Below are 22,858 nucleotides of genomic sequence, written 5' to 3'. Positions count from 1 at the left end.
TCCTTTATTCCAAAATAGCCTGTTTTACTCCAAATCATCAGTTCTGCATTTAAAAATATATTCTATCTCCTTTGATATATGTTGGTTAGCCACAAAAAGTTACTGAATCTATATTAAAAAAACAAACTAAGCCAACATTTTCTGCATGAATTCCACTACTACTACTCTAGAAAATAACTAGCCAGAATAAAACCCAATATTAATTAGTTAAAAATAAAAGGAAGTTTTCTTCATTATAAAATATGTTCTCAAAATCATTGGACATACCAAAGTCTCAACACAGAGCACACACAGCTATTGCACATGTTTCACTGCAATGACTGGGTTTTTTTGGTATATAATTTGCTTCTGGTATCTTAAAAATTATTCATGATTTTGGATGGACTATCTTTTAATGCATTTTAGCTGTATAATGCATAACTTGTACTTTAGTTAGAAAAAATTAACATCTGAATCCAGCTTTACACATGAATGCAAAACTTGGGCATCTGGTTTATAACTAGGTAGTACACCACTGATTTCGGTCCCACCAGATCTGTGTTACCAAATTAGTCAGCCACGGGCTGGAAATAATTAATCTGAGTACTTGTTTGAAAGATACATGAAATTAGGCTGCCTGGCTGTGGAGATGTATTCATCATAACGAAACCTTGCTGCACAACAGCAGCTTGAAATACTATGAAAACAGTTCTCCCATGAACACAGCAACATGACTGTATCCCTGTATTTAAATTACAGTTTAGCTGATATAGCAGTAACTGAAGCCTATCTTGACAGCTTCTCTGTAGTTTCACTCGGATAAATTATTCTTTGCTTCACCCAGCAGTTTACTGGTGAATGCATGGAAACTTTTGCATAAAGTAATCCAGAACAGAACATAAATTATACTTCATAAATATTAGCTTCTCAGATTTACTGAGAAGTTATAAAGGATCACAGATTCCCATTGTTCACTGCAGCCCCATCACAACAAAGCTTCACTTCAGAATGCAAGGCTCCAATACTTGCAATGCAACATCCTCAATTTTAAGCACTAAAAATAGTTTCTGGTCAGTACAGTAATTAGATTGATGGAAAAAAAAAAAAAAAAGAACCAAAGGATAGCGTACTGCATGAAAACTGAACTCCCATTTCATTAAAAATAAACTTCACTATTTGCATGCAATTTGCCACAGAACAGAAACAGTTTGTTATCCTCAAGACTGACTTTCTGAAAGTGTTCCACAACCAATTCCTTCAATTTGCCCTTTCTAAAAAGTATAAAAAGCTAATTTCTGATTTGACTCAGTTTTTTCAGCAGCATGAGATACACAGCAAAGCAAAGTGAAGGGAGAAAAGCTTGGCCACTAACACCGGTAACACTAGAGATGACAGCAGGACAAAATACACCTAGTATTCACATCAATTCCTTCTGTTTTGCTTTAAAAAACTTTTGAAGCCAAGAACTAGAGTGTACAATTCTCCTATAAATAGACTGGAAATGATGATGAATTTCAGTCAAAATAGTTTCTCTTACACAGAAGGTGGAAAGTAAGTGAGCCAGGCAGCTGATATTACCTGAACTTGCTAACTCAAGAGACAGATCCTACCACTCTCCCTCAGAACTCTACTCCAAGCTCCATATTCCTTCCCTTCACTTCCTGTGCATCACCTCTTCCACTCAATCCTGAGGGAACAAACAGCTCTGCTAACCTGGCAGAAGTTAAGCCAGCAGAGAGCAGCTTTTCTGTCAGTTTTTGGCTTTCTAACAGTTTTCTGTTAAGTTAGCTGATAAAAGTCAGTTCATCAAAGGGCCAGCCACGCAGCAGAGTGCAGCACAAGGGATAGCTCTGCACTGATGCAAGCAAAACAGAAGGGGAGGCACATCTTATACCGGATGCAGACAAGTTTCACACTTTTAGCACCCTTCCAGCCTCAAGCTCATTCCATAGTGTCTCTCAGCATAAATGGTCTGAAGTGCTGAAATACAACATTAAATAGGGAGATTTTCTAAACCAAACAAGCAGAGAAATGCTTCTAATTTCTGAGAACTTGGCTATAGTCTGATTTTGAGCATACTGAAACTCCAAAATGCTGCCAGGTATGCTCAGTTATTCAATATTGTTTGTGATCTGCAAGTATCTTACAACCTCATTTTTTTAATACCAGTCAGTCAAATCTTATATTCAGTGTTTTTTTTTAGTGCAAAAGGTTACTGTATATAGCCACTGGGCACAGATTGACATTAGTCATTCAGTTTGACTGAACATCCAGGAACATCCAAACCAGCTCCACATAGGCCAGACAGGGTCATCGGGGCTAGCTGGCTGTGCTCAAGCACCCAGTGAACATGGCTGAAGCTTTGAAACACTAAGCACACTCCAGCAACACTATATTAAAGTAAAAAGCCCTTGCAAATGCTTCATGCAAAAAGGAAAGAAAAGAATTTGAGTTCATTCCAACAGACACAAAGTGGGTCGAAAGGCAGTGTATCGCCATCTCAGGAAAGCAGAGTATGTATAACAAGGCCCCTGTTTCCTTCTGTAATGAAACACATATGACTAGGTAATGAATACGTAGTTTTACCATACTGACAGAAGATATCCCAGTCTGAGTTGTGCAAGCCCCTATCTAACTACTAAACCAGCAGAAGTTATCTGCAACTTCCAGGGCAGCAGCAAGTTGCATTTGGACTACAAAATATTAGTTGAGTAGCACTGAGCTACAGTAGCCACAACATCCTCGTTAGTCATGTCTTTTATGAGGAACATCTTGCCACCAATCTCTTTGTGTTGCTGTGATGACAAACTGCAATGCTAAGTAACTGATGGTAACTACAATGTTATTTGTGCATTACAGTACTTTTCTAAAGGCCAGTGCTCAACTGTTCTAAATATACAAAATCTCAATGTTACAATCTGAATTTGACCATCTTTGATCCCCAGAAGAATGAATTTACTCTGCAAAGGTTTCCATGCATTTGCAAAACACCCAACTACAATAACATGAACTTATCACAAATGTCTATGTCTTACTGTAGCCTACACAGCACTTCACACTTTGCAGAGATGCCAAGCAATTAAAATAGAACCTGCCCTCCTCTGAAAGAATCAACTAATGTCAAAAATTCCAACTCAACTTTATCACCTAGGAAAGAAGCAATTCCTATTTATTTAATGATCCACTTTCTGTTGATGCTGGTAGAGCAAAAGGAAGAGTACTTCCAGAAGCACACTGCTCTTCCTCATCTGTAGTTATCAACTTTTAAATACTGATGGAGCTCATGGTATCACACCACTGCTCTAGAAAGAACTCTGATCTAAAGTAGCATGTCCATTGATTTAGGAAATGAACTTTATGTCCAACAACCGTCCTCTCACTTTCCTCTGATTGGAACAAATTTTAATTAAGTATGAAAAAACCATGGGAAATTACAAGCAACAGAACTTCTCATTATCTAACTCACTCAGCTTTTTGAAAAGCCCTGGGAACATATGATCATTGCCCAATATTCCTCTTGCATCATTATAACTACAGCTTTAAACACAAAAGGAAATGAGAGGCCTAAATTAACTAGGCTCTTTTCAAGTGTGCAAACTTTCAAGTGACATCACAAAGGGCAGATTAATCCCTCAACTAGCTGAAACAGTTGTTTTCAAAAAGCAAGCTTTTCTATTCTCTTTATTAAGCATATAACTTAATAAATACTTGCCCTAAATATTTCAGCTGTTTGTTGAAAGAAAATGTAAATTATCTTCCTTTATATAATCATTCTAATATTATTCATAAGAGATCCAAAAAGCCACATTTCAGGCAAATTCTTTGGCCAAAAAAACCCATCATACACTCTGATCAGTTTTTCTTCCAATCATTTCTGCAACAATTTTGCATAAATAAAAACAGGTGTGGGGTTTTAAAAACACTATGAAAGCAATGATACTTTAATATGCACAGAGTGTAAGCAGGGGAATCCATTTCAATTTGTCATTTTAGTAAAGTGAGTTGGATTTCAAGTGGTCAAATGCTCACAAGGGGCCATGACCATGTCACTGCACTGGGGAAAGCATGACCTCCTTTTTACTAAGGAATAAGTTTTTAGATTGGTTCAGCTGTAATGTAATTTCATCCTAAGTGGTGGAAGAATCTTTGCCATTGTCAGTCACTATTATTGCAATATTAATAGCCCCATTCAGCTGACAGCTGAATGAGTTCACAGAACTCCACCACTATTTCAAGCTATATATACACACCTTGCACATTACTTGCATCACAATGTTACTGATGAAATTTCTTTCTGGAAATTTTCTACTTTTGAATTTATACATAATCCTAGCCCACAAGTACAATCTCATCCTAGCATGACAGTTTATCTTTCCAGTTTAAGAAATGTTTGCAGAAGCTTATCTCTCAGTTACATAATTACAATTTTAGTGATAGATTTCCTAAACTTACATTTAAGATTTCTTTTGAGGGAAAGAGGGTTTTAAAGAAGGCCCTATATTCCCTCCCACCCCCGTGATCTTTGTATTTAAAATACATAAATCATATTTAGAAAATTTGTATAGCGTATCTTACCTTTTTACCCATAGTTAGAAAAGGAAAATTCAGACCCTTCAAGGTCATCATCTTACTGGAATCTTACAGTAAAGTTTGGTATTTTTACTCTGGTAACTGACAGTACTTCAGAAAGATTTTGTAGTGCATTACAAAGTGATGAAAAATATGCCACTAAAATGTTAGGATACAAGCACTACAACTGCTCAACTAGGACAGAAGTATCCAGTAGCTGAGACAGCATATTGGGGAATAAGTATTTAAATATTCTCAGAAATAGAAGATAACCTGCATCCTTAGACACTAGTTAAAAGAATTTAATTTTTCCCAATTTTTCTACTGTTCACATCAATCATATTAATGTGATACACACCATATTATAACCAGACCTCCCCCTTTCTGAATCCATTCAAAAATTTTCTTTTAGCACTATTCAGAAGTTTACCTCCCTAATTGTTTACAAAGTCCTCTAACAAACATTATTACATTTATCATGAAGAGGTCCAAAGCATGATTTGTTAATTATATAATTCAATTTGGACCATCTGGTCATAATGCTCCTAATTCCCCTTCCCCCATTAATCTCCACACACCTCCTTTTTCCCAGGCATCTTCAACTGTGCAGCAATATCAAAACCTAATTTTTTGCTTATCCTCCAAAATTTGACTGCTATTCCATTTTTCAAGAAATAATTCACATAAGGCATTGTACAGAATAATTAGCAAACACACTTTTCCATCTAGTTTTGAAGGCCACTGCTGTCAGTTACACTCATGCTTCAGGAAATTCTCAAAAGGAGATAAGAGAACAACTCAGGAGTTAGGAGCTCTAGTTTGCCACTAATAAAACCAGAACCAACTCATCTGAATCACCTGACTCTAAACAGAAATCATTTTGTAAAGTATCACTGTAGCATCGATTTGCAAAGCCAGAAATAACAAAGATCCAAAATTCCTAATTATAGCACACTTGGGAAAGTACTTCAAGTCCGGAAAACCCAGAGTACCATGCCTATTCAAAGACAGAAGTGACAAAGTGTTATTCAAATGTTTAGGCAAAGAACCAAAATATTTTACCTAACAGCTAAAAATATTTATGTTTTAAAATAATGCAAGAATTGTAGTTCAACAGTGTGCCTGTCAGCACAGAAAATTAACTGACTGTTCACCTGAAGTAAATTAGCAAAAACCTGGACAACTCTGCCTTAATTTACACCATCACTACAGTCACTACTATAAAACACAACAAAACACACACAGCCATGTACAGTCATAATGGGTGCTGTAACTCCATGAAAGTATCAGATACTGATAAAAACAAGAGGCACGTTGACTACCAAAAGCTATTCTTCAAGCACCATTTGCAATTATATGTGCCTACACCTGTTGGGGAAGTGAGTTGTACCTCACTAACAGATTTAAGCAATCTGTATGACTACAGGACAATATTCAGTGACCCCATCAATGTTTACAGCTATTCTAAAAAGACTTAATTACTTCTACTACAATAAGCAGTAGACCTAAGAGAGACAGTGAGGGAATTACATGTAGCAGTCCAACCTGCACACTCCACTTTGCACCTAGAGACATGAAGACTCATTTACACATTACTATTTCTTTTACCTTTTACACAATCAGAGCAACTGGGAAGTCATCCACTACCTTTGGTTCTCAGACAATGAAAGGGCAGAGGTGGGATAGAGGGAGATGAAGCTTCCTGTCTCCTCCTTTGATAGCTGAGCTAGTACTTGGTACACATGGCTTCCCATCACCTTGCAGCAGAACATGCAAGCAGCCTGGGCCCACAATGCTATTCTTACATGGCTAAATTGAGCAAAGTCACTCGTGGTTGGGTGCAAGGGAGCGTGGGGTCTTGTTAAAAATAAATTTGGAACAGGCAACTTTTCAGAAAAGAAGATGGGTTCTCTCTGAGTATTTAGAAATTTACCCATTGCATCCACATTATTATTAACAAAAAAAAAAAAAATTACAATGTACACAATTGCATCATTTCATACAACAAGAACTTTTAAGCATTTTTGAGAATGTTTGAGTATCCCTTCAAAGACAGGGATACACAGAGCTGCTCCAGCATGACCTCATTCACAGCTCATCTAGGTTATATTACTTCTTGCCAATTAGCTGCCTTTCATATTTGGCATTATCTTGAAAGAGAACACAGAGGTACAAGATCATGGTATTTATGTATACAGATTACAGCTTGAATTCAAAGCAGACATACATACCCACTGCTGGTGCATCATATTCATCCCCAAGTAAAATTTCAGGAGCAGAATAGGCAAGAGATCCACAGCTTGTGGTGAGCTTCTTTCCAGGCTGAAATTTGTTGCTGAAGCCAAAATCAGTCAATTTCACAAGTCCTTGTTTTTCAAAGAAAACCACATTCTCTGGTTTTAAGTCTCTATGAACTACATGCAGTTTGTGGCAGTAGGATATAGCATGAACTATTTGAGCAAAGTATTTTTTTGCCAGATCCTCATTGAGACCTTCCTCATGTTTCATGATGTAATCAAACATATCTCCGCCATCCCCTAGCTCTAAGATGAGATACAGCTTTGTCTGGGTGTCAATCACTTCGTACAGCCGCACAATGTTGGGATGCTGCACTAATTTCATGCACCTGACTTCCTGAAAGAGATGTCCAGTGGCAAGAGTGTCCAGTTTGGTCTTGTCAATGACTTTTACTGCTACTTTTTCACCTGTAAAGACATGCCGAGCAAGTTTGACCACAGCAAAATGGCCTCTGCCCAAAGTTTTATCCAAGTCATACAATCCTGCAATTTTTCCATCATATCCTCGTTTGAAGCCTGCCATTCTGTTTCAGAAGATGAAATAATATTTAAGCTCTTTGGAAACGCGGTATTTTCATATAAGAGTATCTGATGCAAATAAATAGTCCATAATCACTGCCAAGCATACCTAAAAACAAAGAGGCAAGATTATATACTTGAATAAAAGTAAGCAAAATTATTATCCTGTAATTACCCCAAGTTACATTAGCACATTACTACAGATTATTTATGAAATAATCTTGAGAAATTTTTGCAAAGGATTTAATAAGGCAGGCTGTGCTAACTTGCAGATTTCTGACATCACATTATCAGTATGCTTGAAGAAAGTGAGTTTTAACACTTCAATAATGAAAATTTATCACCACAGATTCAGTGGCCTTCATTGTCTTGAGTCAGAAACCTTTCAAGCAGCACTTGAAATCGGTGTCATAAAGACTGTTAAAATTGGCAAAGCTGAAATCTAACTTTTCCAGATACACTATAAAACAGCTGGGCAGCACAGAATATCATCAAGAGGAACATACCTAACACATCCTTTTTTTGCACATCCCTTCGTATTGCGCATCAAACAGCTCTAATACAGAGTTCTGATGGCATGACTTGGGTCTTTTACCTCCCGCTTTTTAACAGCTTTCTGTTTAGTAAAGCTCAGAGTGACATACAATACTTTGTTACTCTAATTAGCTTGAGCATTATCAATCAATACTGTAATTACATAAAGTGAAGAAAGCTTTGAAGGCTGAAATGAAACATTTGGATTGGATGTAGTCAGTAGTAAATAAAATTTTTGTTAAATATTTTGACTGAAATTACACAAACTGGTGATAAAAAGTTTGGAGGTAGGCTGCATCCAGCCTGGGAATGAGTGAGGAGAAGGGGAAGAAGAGTAGGAAAGAAGCAGAGAAAACTCAAGAGTTCAGCTTTTGTGTAGTGAATTCCTGCTTACCAGGTATTTGGCATTTAAGCAAACAAGACCCAACTTACAAAATATTCATATTCAAAACTGGTTTTGAAGGTCTTATGTCCCATTGTCATTTTTTTTTTCCACACACAAAACCTATCAGAACTTTTACCTGCATTGTTAACTTAGACTGAGGTTTAAATAAAAAACTGTAGCTATCAAAAAGCTAACCATTTCTCCAACTTGAAGTACAAAGTAGTTAGAAATATGAAAATTAGATGGCTCCTTGCCAACTCTAAAATACAGAAAAAACAGCTCTTTAGAATATATTTTTCAGTTTCAAAACTGAACTTCAAAAAGAAAAACTTTGAAAAGGAAGCTGGCAACCAAAGAGCCCTTTACATTAGTTATTCTCAAGTTGAAATGTAAGCATTAGATTAAAAACACTCCCTGCTAAACAAGTTATTTCACAGACAGTGAAACTAATGAACCTGGTTTCATATGAATTCAATTACAAGGTTGGGGGTCCTATGAGGATTCTGTGATGTTTAACAAGCTCACCTTACTGCTTCTCGCAGCTGGAGCCATGGTATAACCTCTTCACTATCCAGCTGTCTGCTTCCACAAAAACCCATAGAATTCAGTTTGAGACCTCCACGCCTGTAAAATTTGAATGAAATCAATTAACTTCCAAAACTTCATAACCTAGACAAGGAAAAGGGTTAAGTACAACAAGCATTAATACAATAACAAACAATATAAACATTGAGGTTTGGGGTTTTGTGTTTCCTTAAAGATAGTCATCAAGCTTCAACAAACTTCACTGGGTTTTGTGTTGCTGTATGCACCCTTTTATTCTGCTACTAAGCACTACACTTCACATGCTCCTTCAAAAACCACTCCACTAGAAGATGGCTGGCATATCTGCTTCCCAACACTTGACAAACTGCTCATCTTACAGAGCTTCCCTTACCATTCCCATGTAACAACACCCCACCCTTATTCAAAAAAGCACAAAACTGAATAAAGCATGCTACATTAAACTAAATGCCCACTCTCCTACCTGGTAGGAACTATTACAGAATGCATAGGGAATAACATAATACAATGACAAATACAACAATAAACAATAAAACTCTCCTTATCTTTCAGAGACTCAAAAACTTCTTTACATTTGAGAGCAGTGGGTTTGTGTTTAATAGCACTTGATGGATTCTACCCCTCCCCTCCTTGTGAAACTGGGCAGGTGTTTATTAAAGCATGTGAATTTTTAGCATCAAGAACATACTGCAGCAGAGCTGAATAACTTAACTATGTGCTGTGAGAAGAACCACTTCCTCTTGTTTGTTTTTAATCTCTTGATAATTTGTGCATCTTCTCATTCACCGTCTGTTCCAAAACAAGAATCGTCATACTCCATTTACCTTGCCTCAAGCAACTCACAAAATTAGTTTCCTCCCTTCCTAGCTTCAACTCAATTTTGCTCTAATCCTTGTCTATAAATCCTTTTGCAGAGGTTATTCCAAAGGCTTTAGCATTCCTCTCACCCATCTCTACTCATTTTCTGGTTTGTTCTATTCTACTTCTTAGGCCAATTTGAGGGTTCTTTCACTACTACTGCACACTAAAAATGTTTCCAAGCAATACTTTACTTTGCAGTTGTAGAATGTTCCATCATACTGACCTAACCCCAAAATGAAGACTAATGAAAAACAGTCCATGTGCATACATAAACCACCTAATCTTAGCCTGTATGAAGCAGGAGGGGATATATTAATCAGCTGTGTCCCATATGGTCATGCAACTCCAGAGTCTCACTCCTGAAGAGACTGCCAGCATTTAAAAAACCCCAGCAACAATAACAAAACCCCCCACACAAACATGCTGTTTAGTACTGCTGTCTCCACAGCATCCTAATCTGACTCCTAACTGCTTCTAGATTAAAGAAATTAAAGGGAAACTGGAGCACACAAATTAAAGACAGCTTGTCTGAATTTAACTGCAACATTCAGCAGTAAGGAAAGATTTACGTTCATTACTTTGCTCCCTTGGCACATTCTCAACCATCATTGTACAAGCTCAACAAGTGATTTAACTTTAAATCACAGAATACACATAAAAATCAACCTGTCAACAGAATTCTAGCAAAAAAACAGTTATGTTTAAGCAATGGAGAAATATATCAGAGAGTAATCAATAGGATAAGAGCTTACAGAAATAGAAGATAAACTATGTTTACTGATGTTGTGGCCCCATTAGCTGTAACAAAATTAATGCAAATTCATTAACCGTTTAACTTAAAGTCTCCACAATAACAGACTAACTAACTCTTAACTCTGTGGTTTTAAAATAAATCTGCATAGATGAAGCTCCCACCGCTAAATACAGCGATCTCAGATGCAACACTTGGTTGGAAAATACAAAAGTTTAGAATTGTTCAGAAGGAGGAAGTGGATGCAAAAATGTAATAGTGTATACAGATACAAGCCTTGGTTACAATTTAAATACGCTATCTAAAGGAGCACAGTTACCATACCAATACATTTCAGAGCAGTTTCTTTTTCTCAATTTCTCTTAAGAGTAAGAAAGTCGAATTTTGACAGTACTTAATGATCCACTTTTTCAAGCTGGAGCCTCTTCGAGACCCTTTGTTGTTGCCTCCTTAGTTATAACAGTAAAACTTCTGGGGCTGACTACAGATGAACCCACACAAGCCTCTAGTTTTGCCATGACCCTCCAAAACAGATTACTTATAATGATGATTTTGGTGATCCAGTTTACAATATGACCTCTTGAACATTTTCCCCAGTGAAGGAACTACAGACTAAAGCAGACGACAAGCAAAATTTCCACCAACCACATGTTAGCAGCAAGCCAAATGACAGCCTGAGAAAAAGTATTTAAGAGACAGTTATATCACAGAAAATATTTACCTGTCTTTTCATTCACATTATGTTAAACCCCTGATAAATTCATTTTTCAGCAATAGAGTTTGGTTTTTCTAGTTGGTGAGTTAAATAATCATTAGCAGCATTTAATCCATGCAGCTAATTATGGTTCTAAGAATGCATTTTTCCCTAATTATACCAGATCTCAGCTACGCCCCCAATACTTATTTTATGCAATGTAGACATTTACCAGTAAATAAATTCAGAACAGATCCTTCTTTCCACAGAAGCTCATATACCTATCCCACAAAACACTGCAAACAGCCCCTAATGGAGATCTGCAGGAGCTGTTTTGTAATATCACATGCATCCTATTAAGAAGCTTAGCAACAGTATTGTGATTCAACCATCTTTAGAAGATGGATGAATAGATCTGTTTAGAAAAAGAAGCATGTTTCAGAGACACTAGTTTTTCTTTAAGCAATTCACCCTATGTAAAAAGTTTCATTAGATTACACACTGCATGTAAGACCAGCCTAGTTCATCTTACCCTAATGTGTGTATTAGCTTACTTTAGAAAATGAAGCTTCATGGTCCCATTTAAACAAAATGCTGAAAAACTATCAATGCAAAGACTTCCCTGCATCATCAGTCTAACAGACACAAGAGCTGAAGTAATCTTCACTGGGACTTGTCGGTCCACAGACAGCTAACCATTCCTGTCTCCTTCACGATAAATGGAGATTCAGTCAACACAGATAAGAGTCTGTGATAAAACAAACTGCACCCTAAAGCAGATAGCCTAAGAGATCAGATGAATCATTTTGTAAAAGCACATGCTTTCATTTTCTGTAACAGGAGTTTAGAATGAATAGTTCAGTGGATGCACACATTATACACATCCACCAGACAGATTAAAGTTTTACCCTGCTTCTCCTTTTGCTCTTTTGTCTCAGATAAGTAACAGCATCTATACCAATTATTTATTTACTACATAATTGTATGTTGACAGTAAGACTTATGTTGATTGTGTTCCTAGAAACACTAAATCCAAAATCTGACATACACAGAATATGGAGATTCAGAATCAATTTTTTTTCACTCTGAAAAGAATTTGTACAAATCATTAGAATCTGAGAGCAAACTGAAGAACATATTAACTCAGTAAAATAAACTGCAAATATAATTTTTTTCCCAATATTTCCTAATGCAAGGTATCTTTACAGGGTAATCTATGAACCTTTAAAAACAGTCTGTCTTGTTACTACATGACCCACTACTTGCAGTGTTACATACTCACTTATGTGTCAACCTGCTTTCCCCCAGAGGACTTTTTATCATCTTTCTTTTGGTATAAGGGAGCACCAACACACCAGGAGCAGGTAAAAGGCATTGCAAAGGCATACATGTGAAAAACACATACACTCAAAGCATATCACATGGCCTGAAAACTTATCATTATGCAACTCCTCCAGCATATTTCAAACTTCTTAAGCTCCTAGTACCCAGTATTTCTTGAATATTCAAGACTCAACATGGGAGTCAGTATCCCAGGAAAGTGTATTCTCCTTCTGTTTGTATACAGGTGTCATGCTCCAGCAGAGCCCTTCTTCCTCCACCTTCCTATGGCCTTCCCAAATACCACTCAAAGGTACTCAAAGAAACCATGGCAATCTACACTCATGCTACAGCCAAACATTTTGTACATGCAGCATTTTTGGGGTGCAGAGGAAAACAATTCAGAGGCAGCAGTGTTACAACTCAGCAATGCCCTCTAAAGCTTTATTTTCCACTTTATGTGACTGCACCACAGCATACATACATATCTTCCCTTTCACTGATGACAAACCCTATAAACTCTCCTGTTCCCAGTGAGTTCCACGATAAAACACTACAGGAGATTTTTTTCAAGGTGTACGTGCACTTCCTTCATTTTCCTGTTAGGCATCAGTGTCCATATCCAGCCCATACTGTGTTACTGAAATGTCAAGATATATCAGCAAACCTCTCTACTATTCAGCACTGACTACCTCTAAAATGACCAAGATCATGATGAAGAGTTATCAAGTAATGCTGTGTTACAAACATAAAAAGAAGAATTAGCCTACAAAACTTAACTGTACTCCCTAGTTTTATCTGCCATAAACAGTCTGTAGAATTTTGCTCTGAAAACATACAAGAGGCACCAATTACTGATGAAGTTTTGCCATTCTAAACATTTGGGAAATATCTAATGAAATGTGTTTTGTCATTTTAGAATGCATTGCAGGCATTAGAGCTACTGATGTTTAGCCTTAACTCTTCTTAATATTGAAGCAAAGCTAAATGCCAACAAAAAATCTCCAATTCTAAGGTCCATTATTCAATGAACAGCCAGCAACAGAAATATTTGGCAGGTCAATAAACTTGGTAAAACATTGTTCCTGGACCAGCAAAATGTTGGAGGATGGGAAGGGCAGCGCTATTATAGATATGAGAAGAAAAAAGTTACTAACAGCATTTCATAACAGAAAATGATGAGAGCCTGCATGACCTGACTTCTAAGAGCAAGACACTTTGAGGCAGATCCAATGCATGAGAAAAAGAAAATGTAAAAGATACAATGCATGATTCTGGATATCATCAATTAAAGAACACATTTATTTCTTAGATAAGAAATTCCCAAACTTTCAGACCTACAGATTGCTGTCTACCATCTATTTTCTTGAAGACTAGTGCAGTAACATCAAGCATAGACAATTTAAGCTTTCCTCTTTCATACAATTAAGCTGTGTAAGTGATCTTCAGAACACCAAAAAAAAAGCAAACTAAAATTTGAGAACTATGTTGTAGAAACAACTCCACCTGATAGTTGGTATCTGTTTGAGAATCACCCTCCATACAAACAACTTAAAGAAGCCACAGGATCTGAATTGGTCCTTCAAGGCCTCCACTTTAAAAGTCAAGAATGTCTATTTCCTTTTTCTTTCCAAGCAAGTGAATGAGAAAAAATAGAGACTATGCTGAAGTACAGACTCCAAAGCAAAAGTAAGATAGTAGCAGTAACAGCGGGATGATGATTATACACTGGACTCCAAAGCTATTAAGAGGACACATGCACTAAGACTGATGGAACTATGAGCCACTGACAAACCCATCACCGGTAGTTACTGGCACTGGTTCCAATTGTGAAGTATGTTAAAAGCCCAAAGTACTTTCACAACCTTGCTGATAATTCGCTGCAGTTCACAAAGTACTTTCCATTTCTAAGAGGAGGTATTACACAAGACAAATACAAGTTGCCCTATAGATTTAAGAACTCAGCAAGAGCTTTACACCATTTAAAGTCCTCACACAAGCCACAGCTCCAAAAGCAATTAATCTCATGTTGTATCTGTTTTCCTCTTATGCCTTCTCTCAAAGGCCAGCCTGTGGCCTTTCATTTTTAAAGAAAAAAAGCGAGACATTATCCTGTTTACATACCAGAGGCTTCAGCAATACAGCACTTAAGCTCTGAAGCTGCTCCTGAAGTATTATGGTATAGAAAAAGACCAGATCTTCCTGAATAGCCCCATCTCATAAATTATCTTCTGTATAGTAGAACGTGATAATGTCTTTCAAAAGTACTTACTCCAAATTTTGTGATATCTGCTAGTACTTTCTTTCCATATCTCTAAATCAGTTATAAAACTTTATTCAGACCTGTGATGTCATAATAGATAGAAAAATTAGTTTCAGCTGATAATCTCACGTTTTGCAGTTCCCACTGAGAGAAAAAATTTTCATCAACTACAGAAAATTTGCATGGATATCTTAATAAAAGACATTCACACATTTAAGCAATCCAGATCTCGTATTTCAGTCAACAACTGCATAAGCAACAGAGATAACTCATGGTAGTTGGACTCCGTAGCCCAAAATTATACTTTTCCAAGCTTGATAAACAGTATCCAAGTAGATTTTTGAAGATTTTTAATATTCTAAATCCCATCATATTTTCTTTTTTTCTTCCCCCAAAATAGCTAGGAACATGAACTGATGAAGAAATATTTTGCTTATCAGGTGATTAATGATGGTATCACCATCTTTTAGACAGCACACTAAATCTTTATATCTAGGAAACTTACTTCAGAAACTTTGCAGAAAGTAGGTAACTCTATTTCTCCACCAAACTAAACTCCTTTAGAGAAGCTGCTTCATCTACTCCACATTCATGAACTCTCAGAATCATTTTACCTTTTTCCAATGTCTATTAATTAACATTACCACATAATTTTGTCATGTCAGGCAGTGCAGCTAAGACCATTAAAAGGAGCTCTAAACATTCTGCCATTAATCAGTGAACACTTCAGTGTGGCATAACATTTCAATGCTAGCCCTGTTTTAAAACCTACATCTTTGTTGTGTAAATTCAGAACCACAAACATGATTTTCTTCCCATATCAAGGGACGTGAATGCATCACACTCCATCTCAAACATAAGTGTTCAGATGCAAATATGTGTGCATACACTTAGTACCTATTACAAACAATAATAATTTCTATTAAATTTCTTAATATCTTCAAGGTCAAATATCATGTAGTTTCATTTGATTAGCAATAAATCTGGTAACACAAAATTCAAGTGAATTGGCTTAAGTTGCCTCTATGAGACTGGTGTTTTCCATCTAGGATACAAACTGCCTAAATCTTGATAAATAGATTGACTCCAACCAACAGTTACTCAGTTTCAATACCTTATTTTCATTTATAGCATGCTAAATTAGTCAGAAACAGCCAGACACCTGAAATTTGCCGTGCTTTAACATGAACTAAGATTATAATAAAGCCTAGGCTATCTCTCAAGTCCAGACAGTAACTAGACAGTAGTCAGAAAATAGTTTTCCTGCAACTTTCTGCTGCAGAAAACCCCACAATGATACATAAAGAAAGAAAAGAAAACAGTCTGTCAAATACAGTGTAACATTTGCATCCCATCGCAGTTGTAGAAGATCACTGTAACAGAGGGATTCAGCTTTTCAGAAAGTGAACATGCACTGTTTTATACTTTGCAAGTATAATTATTTCTCATTAAGTTCTTAACATTGGTGACTCAATCAACTTATGTGTACTAGAACTCTGCCAGGGTGAGTTATCCTAGAGTTGTAGGGAATGTATGTTTTTTTTCAAATCCTCTTAAGCTCTTACATAATACTGTTATGTGTATTAAAACAACAGGTACTTTACATTATTATAGCAGCTGTAGCATTTCAGTTAAGTGCTTGAAAATAATGTGACACAGAAGATGGGCAGAACCTTAGAGGCTACTAAAGTTAAGAGCTTATAGAATTTAATGTTACTATATTAATCATAAACTGCAGCTCAGCTCTATATTCCTGATCTGAACCACGTTTCATTGGTTTCCTATTTTAAGACAGAATCATAAACACAATTAAATAGGAATGGGCAGAAGTTCACCAATAAGTTTTACAGCTACAGCATTTCAGTGAAATTTTGAGAATCCAGAAAAGGAAGTGCATTATTTCACATGAGACACATTGTGAGGAACAAACCTAGCTGCACCAGGATACTGTGCCCTTGAAAGCAAGGCAGGCCAAGCAAGACAGAGGTGCCACTTTGGCATTACAGTTGCCAGTGGGATAAAAGGGACAATGATAGAGTGAAGGTGTAGACTGCAAAAGAATTATTCAAGTATGATTCAAAGGCAGTTAGAAGATACCAGGTTGGTCAGAACAGTGCACAAGATGACTACTGCAAGTAAAAGAATATCTGTAGTATCATATTAGCATGCACACCCTTAACATGCTATTTCTTTAAAATAATCAGAAAGCTGACTATTTATTACAGTGCAACCACCCACACCACATGGCATTATCAGTTCTCATAGCAGAAGGATTCAAGGAACAGCAGTAACCTGAAGGGTGTCCAGGACTCAAACTGTACTTTCTTGCTTCTCAATTGCGTAAAATGAAAACAAAAACCATAACACAGTAAGTACACTTAAAATGCAATTCTCCCTTTTCCCTGTTTTTCATGAAAGCCTCAAGTGTGGATCATAAGGATCTTCTCAAAAGAGGCAGATGAATGTGCTGTCTTACATGCCACCTTACCTACCAGGCAAAGCTCCAGCAGTCAGGTGAGCTTTCCTTTCCTATCACTTGAAAAAAACATGTCATCATTCTACCACTTTTTTGGTCATTTAGGATATTCAGGAAAATTAAGAGATAAGACTGGACTTTCCCCTCCTTAGTTTTTATTATTATGTCCTCTAATCTGGCTGTTGTATGCACTAGAAGTCAAAGGGGCAGACATTAGTCTAAGTAAACATTTTGACATGTTTCACAAGGTAAAATTTGATTGCATTGTTTGGCAATGATTGTTAGTTCTTATTTGTTTCAGATTCCTTCGAAGGATCAGCAATAGCACAAAAACACCCACGAGCCAATTTCCCACTTTCTGTGATATATCTGCCAAAAAAGTCCCAGGATTCCTTAACCCACTTCCTAATGGTGCACGCCTTGAAAGAAATGCTTAAACTTTAACACAATAAACATTTGCTAGTAAACACTTCTATACAGATTTCACTTTGCAGAGATTCGGTAGACTGGTCCTTCCCCAGAGCCTGAAGATCCAAATATATCCATAATAAACAACTCCAAAAAAGCAGCAGATATGACTAAGTAGCGACTGCACTACAGAGGGCAGGCGTAAGCATATTTGCATGCACTTCATTCATGCTAGATGGCTGAAAATCATACAATACGCTTCAGCTGCTCCAGGAACTGTAATGGTAGCACCAAAGAAGCAACTGCTTTGCCCTCATCCACTCATAACAAGCTTTTGGAAGTGAGATGATCAATAAGAAACTATCTATGAATAAGCAAAAACCCAAAGCATGTATCCCACATAAAGGTTTTTCCTTCACAGGTATACTAGCATCTCCTACCAATAAAAATATCCAATCTGAAAATAGGTCACTTTTGTCACCAACCATCCTCTGGCCAATATAGGGGGTTTTGCCCTAGTGGATGTTCCCAACACTTTACTCAGTCTACTTACTAAAAAAATTTTTAAAAATAAAAGGAAAAAAACCACCAAAACAAAACAAATAAAACCAACCCCACTTATCTGCCCTTCGACAATTACCAAGACTGCACATCAACTATTTTTAAAAGTCATCTTCCACTAATTTAAGCATCTGGGTGCCAAAACTCACCTGACAATAAGCACAAAGACCTCTATGCAGGACCTTGCTAGTTATTCTACCAATTTCTATACTAATCTCTAGGCAGTGAATTCAACGTAGTAAGTGTGCTGACAGCAGCACGGCACGCACTGACAAAGAACGAGGGATACTTCCAGCCTCTGTCAGGAGGGGCACGCTCCAGCCCTGGGCACAAGGAGACCAAGGCAAACCTGTTGGCTACGCACCGGATTCCGAGGGGCGAGATGCACCGTCATTCCCCTAAAACGCACCCGCGGCCGGACCGCGGGGCTCTCGCCTCGCTTGTTTATTTTTTATTTTTTTTTTCCCTTCCCGGCAACAGAACACAGGCGGCAGAGCCGGCGCGGGCAGCAGCAGCGGGGGAGTGGCGGAGGGACCGGTGTCACTCCGGTCACACGCGCGGGGCCGTGTGTCACCGCGGTCACACGGGGCCGTGCCGCACGGACACTCCGCCGCGCCGGGGGCACGGCAGGCTCCCGGCAGCTCGCCGTCCCTGCAGGGACACCTGCATCCCGGGAGCCCGCTGTCCCCGCAGGAACACCCGCGTCCGGGGAGCCCATGGTCACCGCAGGAACACCGCATTCCGGGACGCCGCCGATCCCGCATGAACACCCGCATCCCGGGAGTCCGCCGTGCCCGCAGAAACAACCGCTTCTCCGCTCCCTTCCCCAAGCCCTCCTCTCGAGCCCCGCCGGCACCGACACACCGACCTTCGGTGGCGGCCGGGAAACGTCCCCTCACCGCCTCCTCCTCCCCCTGGGCCGAGGCCGCCATTGGGCTCGGCCGGCTCCGGGAGGGGGAGGAAGGAACCCACCACACCCCACCGGCCCAGCCCGAGCCGAACGCGGCCCAACCCCGCCGGCAACTTACTGCCCGCAGCGGCGGCAGCGGCGGCGTCTCCTCGGGGCGCCGCGCCCCGCGCCGCCCCCTGCATGGGCAGCGCCCGCTGCGACTGCCCTCGGGAGCGGCGGCGGGGACGGGGAGCTCAGCGGGGAGGGAAGGAGGGACAGAGTGGGAGACGGAGAGGGTCCAAGAGCCCAGCAGGAAGGTCGGCGGGGCTGCGGCGGGTGGCGCCCCTCGCCCGCGCTGCGCTCGGACGGGACCCGGCGCTGCGGCCGCTCCCGCTGCGCCTCCGAGCCGCGACTGACAACAACGGCCGCGGCTCGCGCGGGGCCGCGAGGGGCGGGGCGGGGCCAACGCTTGCCCGCGCGCAGCTGCGCCTGCGCCGCGCGGCGGGAGGGGACGGGAGGGGAAGGGAGGGGAGGCCGCGCGCCAAGCGCAGTCGCGGCGGGGGCCAATGGCGGCGGTGGGGGCGGGCAGCGGATGGGGAGTCTGAGGGGAGCGGTGGGGAGGGCAACGGGACCGCCCGGTTCGGTCCGCCCTGGGTTTCAGGGGGGTCCTGAGCAATTCCCCTTAGACATGGGAAAAAGATCGGAGGCGAAGTGCTGAAGGTCTGAGGTAGAGGGTGAAGAAGCCCGTGTGTCCGCCACCTGCGTGGCGGCGAGTTGGCGGCGCCCTGTCCCTCTGGAGGGGACGCTGGGCTGGAGGGCTGCTTAAAGTCGTGAAAGGGCCACGCCTGTGATTCCTGGGTCGAAATAATAGAGTATAAATGAGACTACAGCGACCACAGAATCAATTAGATTGGAAGAGACTTCTGAGATCATCGAGTCCGACCCGTGACCGAGCACCACCGTGTTCACCGGACCATGGCCGAGTGCCACATCCAGTTTTTCCTCAAACACCTCCAGGAATGGCGACTCCACCACCTCCCCGAACAGGCCTTGGTGCCCCTTGTGCCCTGGGTAGCGATGGTGTGAGGGCAGCGAGGCACGCTGCTGTTGGATTCCCCTGTGATGGGCAGGGTGAGAGTGGGATGGATGGTGGCGGTCATCTGGAAGCAGGGAGAGTGCGAGGAAAGGATAGCACTGAAGGCAGTGGGAGAAAACAGGGCGAGGAACGAGCCTGGCAGGGACTCCAGAGTTTCCCTGCACGCATTCACCTGGCAGAGCAGTTTCCCTGCACGCGTACCCGGCTGTTCGGGCAGTGAAGGCGAGGGAAGCACCTCCAGTGGGTGCGCTACAGAAGCCTTCGGGCTGAGTAGGTGCTAAGAAGGGATGAGCGAAGCTGTTGCTCGGAGCATCAAAAATAAAGCAAGAGTTTGCTCTGAAGATCAAGGAAGGAAAATAGCCAGGGAATTAAAAGACTTGAAAGTGTCACTTTTAAAAGTGCCCTGGTGGGTTTTTTTTTCAAATAGAAATGGCCAATCAAGATATATGGAGAGAGAATAAAAAACCTCATTATAGAGCTAAGCCTAATTTAAGAAAATTTTTGAGAAATGCTTTTCATTTTTTCCCATGCTTTTATAAAATTTAGATATCATTCTTTCATTAATAGCTTATGTACAGCAGAGGCTATTGAATTAACCTGTAATTTCTTAGCTTGAAACCAATCTTTGTGAATACACTAAGCCAGAAAATACAGTTCAGGAAATAACTAAAGTGAAATAGTGTGATCTTCTGAAATAAAAAGGACATAATGATTCTGTATTTTTAAGGTTTCAAAAGGGAAATAAAGTAAAAAATAGATGAAGGTTTCAGGATATGTTTAGTCTGAGCACTGCCTGCTACAAGAATGAGAATTTCATTATTTGGTTATAATTTAGACCACTCATGGTCTAAATTCTCTGCTCTCCAATCTGGCTTGATTCTCCACTCTTGCGCCATTCAGGCACCAAAAAACCACAACTGATTGCTGAATTTATAAGATGGATTTGTTGTAGGAGATTTCAATAACCAGTCCATCACCTGTGTCTGCCTGATCATCACTGATTTCTCAAGTCTGAGTTTGTACAAGTATGTGATACGCGCCACTTGAATTTCTGAGCCTGCTGTGATCAGGTGATGCCTCGTGTTTATTGTGTTGTAAAACTTAAATCTAGATTCTGTCTAGTTAATAATAATTATGTATTTCCGGTTGTTTTTCATTGGCATGTTGAAGAAGGCACATCTCACAAAGAACAAATGATGATTCCGTTCAGTGCCACTAAGTCTTCCTTAGCAAAATATCTTGGCATAAAGGACTTTTTAAATATCAGTTAGAAATCACATTATCGTCTATTGCACTGCCAAACAGGATATTGCACTCAGGTGTACTCAACTTTTCTGTATGTTTGCTTATGTGGGAGAACAGGTGGGTGGAAGAGGATACATTTACAGGGAAGAAAAAAGAAAATTCTCACCTGCAACAGCTATTTTGAGATACTATACTTAGGGTCACTTGTGCAACACAACAGCTCTTTTACTCAATGGGATGAGTCTTTGTAGATGAGTATATGTGAGACCAAGAAGAGGGTCAAGAATACACACTGTGCTCAAGTGGAGACAGCAGGGACTGGAAGGAGTCTGACAGTCTGTAGTGGGATGGAATTGCCTGTTTTCAGGCAGCTTTATCACTGTTTACACTAGATCACATACTTCTGGGCTGAGACCAATACCATTCCCCCAAAAAGGAAACGTAAATCTCCTGTCACATATACAGTCACTTACACTGGGCTTTGTCTTCAGTGGCACAGGGCCTTGTTTTGATTTTTGTCAGGGTTTTTTTGCAGTGAAAACAATGAATGTGATAGCTACATGCCTGCAAAATCTCACAAGCTGCAGCGAGGTTGCTGGAGGAGGTTGGCCCTGTGCTGCTGCTTTTGGTTGGCCTCGCCTGGTTTGCCCTGCAATAAAAGTGCCGTGCCTCGGTCCCCACGTCAGTTATAAAACAGGACAGCTAATACATGATAGCTGTGCCACAGCAAAACACACCTCACCTGTCAGTCATCAGCCTGAATGTATTTGTCTAGGGAAGGTGACAGCAATAGCCTCATGCATCTGTCTGAGGGATTGCTCATGGCATACATGCATCCAAATCAGACCAGACGACATTGCTCCTTGCTAAATCCAATCCAAAATCTACTACAGGAAGAAAATGGTAGATGATATTGGTTTTTACAGAATACCTACTGGCTGACATTAGAAATAACCTTGTTTTAGATAAGATACCAAAAATGTAAGCCATCCGTCAAAAGTCTGGAGTGTATAAACACGTGTGAAATTGCTGCTCTACAGGATTTGAGAAGGGATATGTTCTTTTAAAGATGAATCATTACGGTTCACCTGTTTCAAAAATTAGGCTAATACTCAATGTAAATTATTTTGCACCTTTCTAATGGACGTGTTTGAAATGCAAAGCAGTGCAAGAAAATGTTGGGATGTTTCAAAGTGCTTGAGGCTTGAATAATGACCTCGGACCAGCCTTTGTGAGTATGTCCATTCTCCCTAGTAATTCCCAAACCCACTGGTCAAATCTGAATTAAAGGGGTAGGTATTTCCAGAATTACATGTTTTCATAAGTGTCATGAAACTAGGCCTGTACAGCGAACAGTAGCCTTACCTGTACTCCCTGTATAGCAAAAGCTGCAGTGTGAGCTCACCCTTCATTAGTCACAGGAGAATCCGCATGGATGAGAGTGGCT

General features: G+C 39.9%; 1 protein-coding gene across 1 annotated transcript in view; it reads right to left on the bottom strand.

Annotated features, from left to right (window-relative positions):
* SNRK (SNF related kinase) overlaps window positions 1-19,509 on the bottom strand; it is a 39,852-nt gene extending 20,343 nt beyond the window's left edge. The window contains exons 1-3 of the mRNA XM_084214470.1: window positions 19,210-19,509; window positions 8,809-8,907; window positions 6,780-7,473 (exon numbers count right to left, since the gene is read on the bottom strand). Coding sequence (XP_084070596.1) covers window positions 6,780-7,368 — 589 coding nt within the window. The 5' untranslated portion in view covers window positions 7,369-7,473; window positions 8,809-8,907; window positions 19,210-19,509. The remainder of the gene's footprint in view (window positions 1-6,779; window positions 7,474-8,808; window positions 8,908-19,209) is intronic.
* Between the last annotated feature and the right edge of the window lie 3,349 nt (window positions 19,510-22,858).

Source organism: Fringilla coelebs, assembly GCF_963513975.1.
Source record: "Fringilla coelebs genome assembly, chromosome: 1".
Lineage (NCBI taxonomy): Eukaryota > Metazoa > Chordata > Aves > Passeriformes > Fringillidae > Fringilla > Fringilla coelebs.
This window is presented reverse-complemented; position numbering and strand designations above follow the sequence as displayed.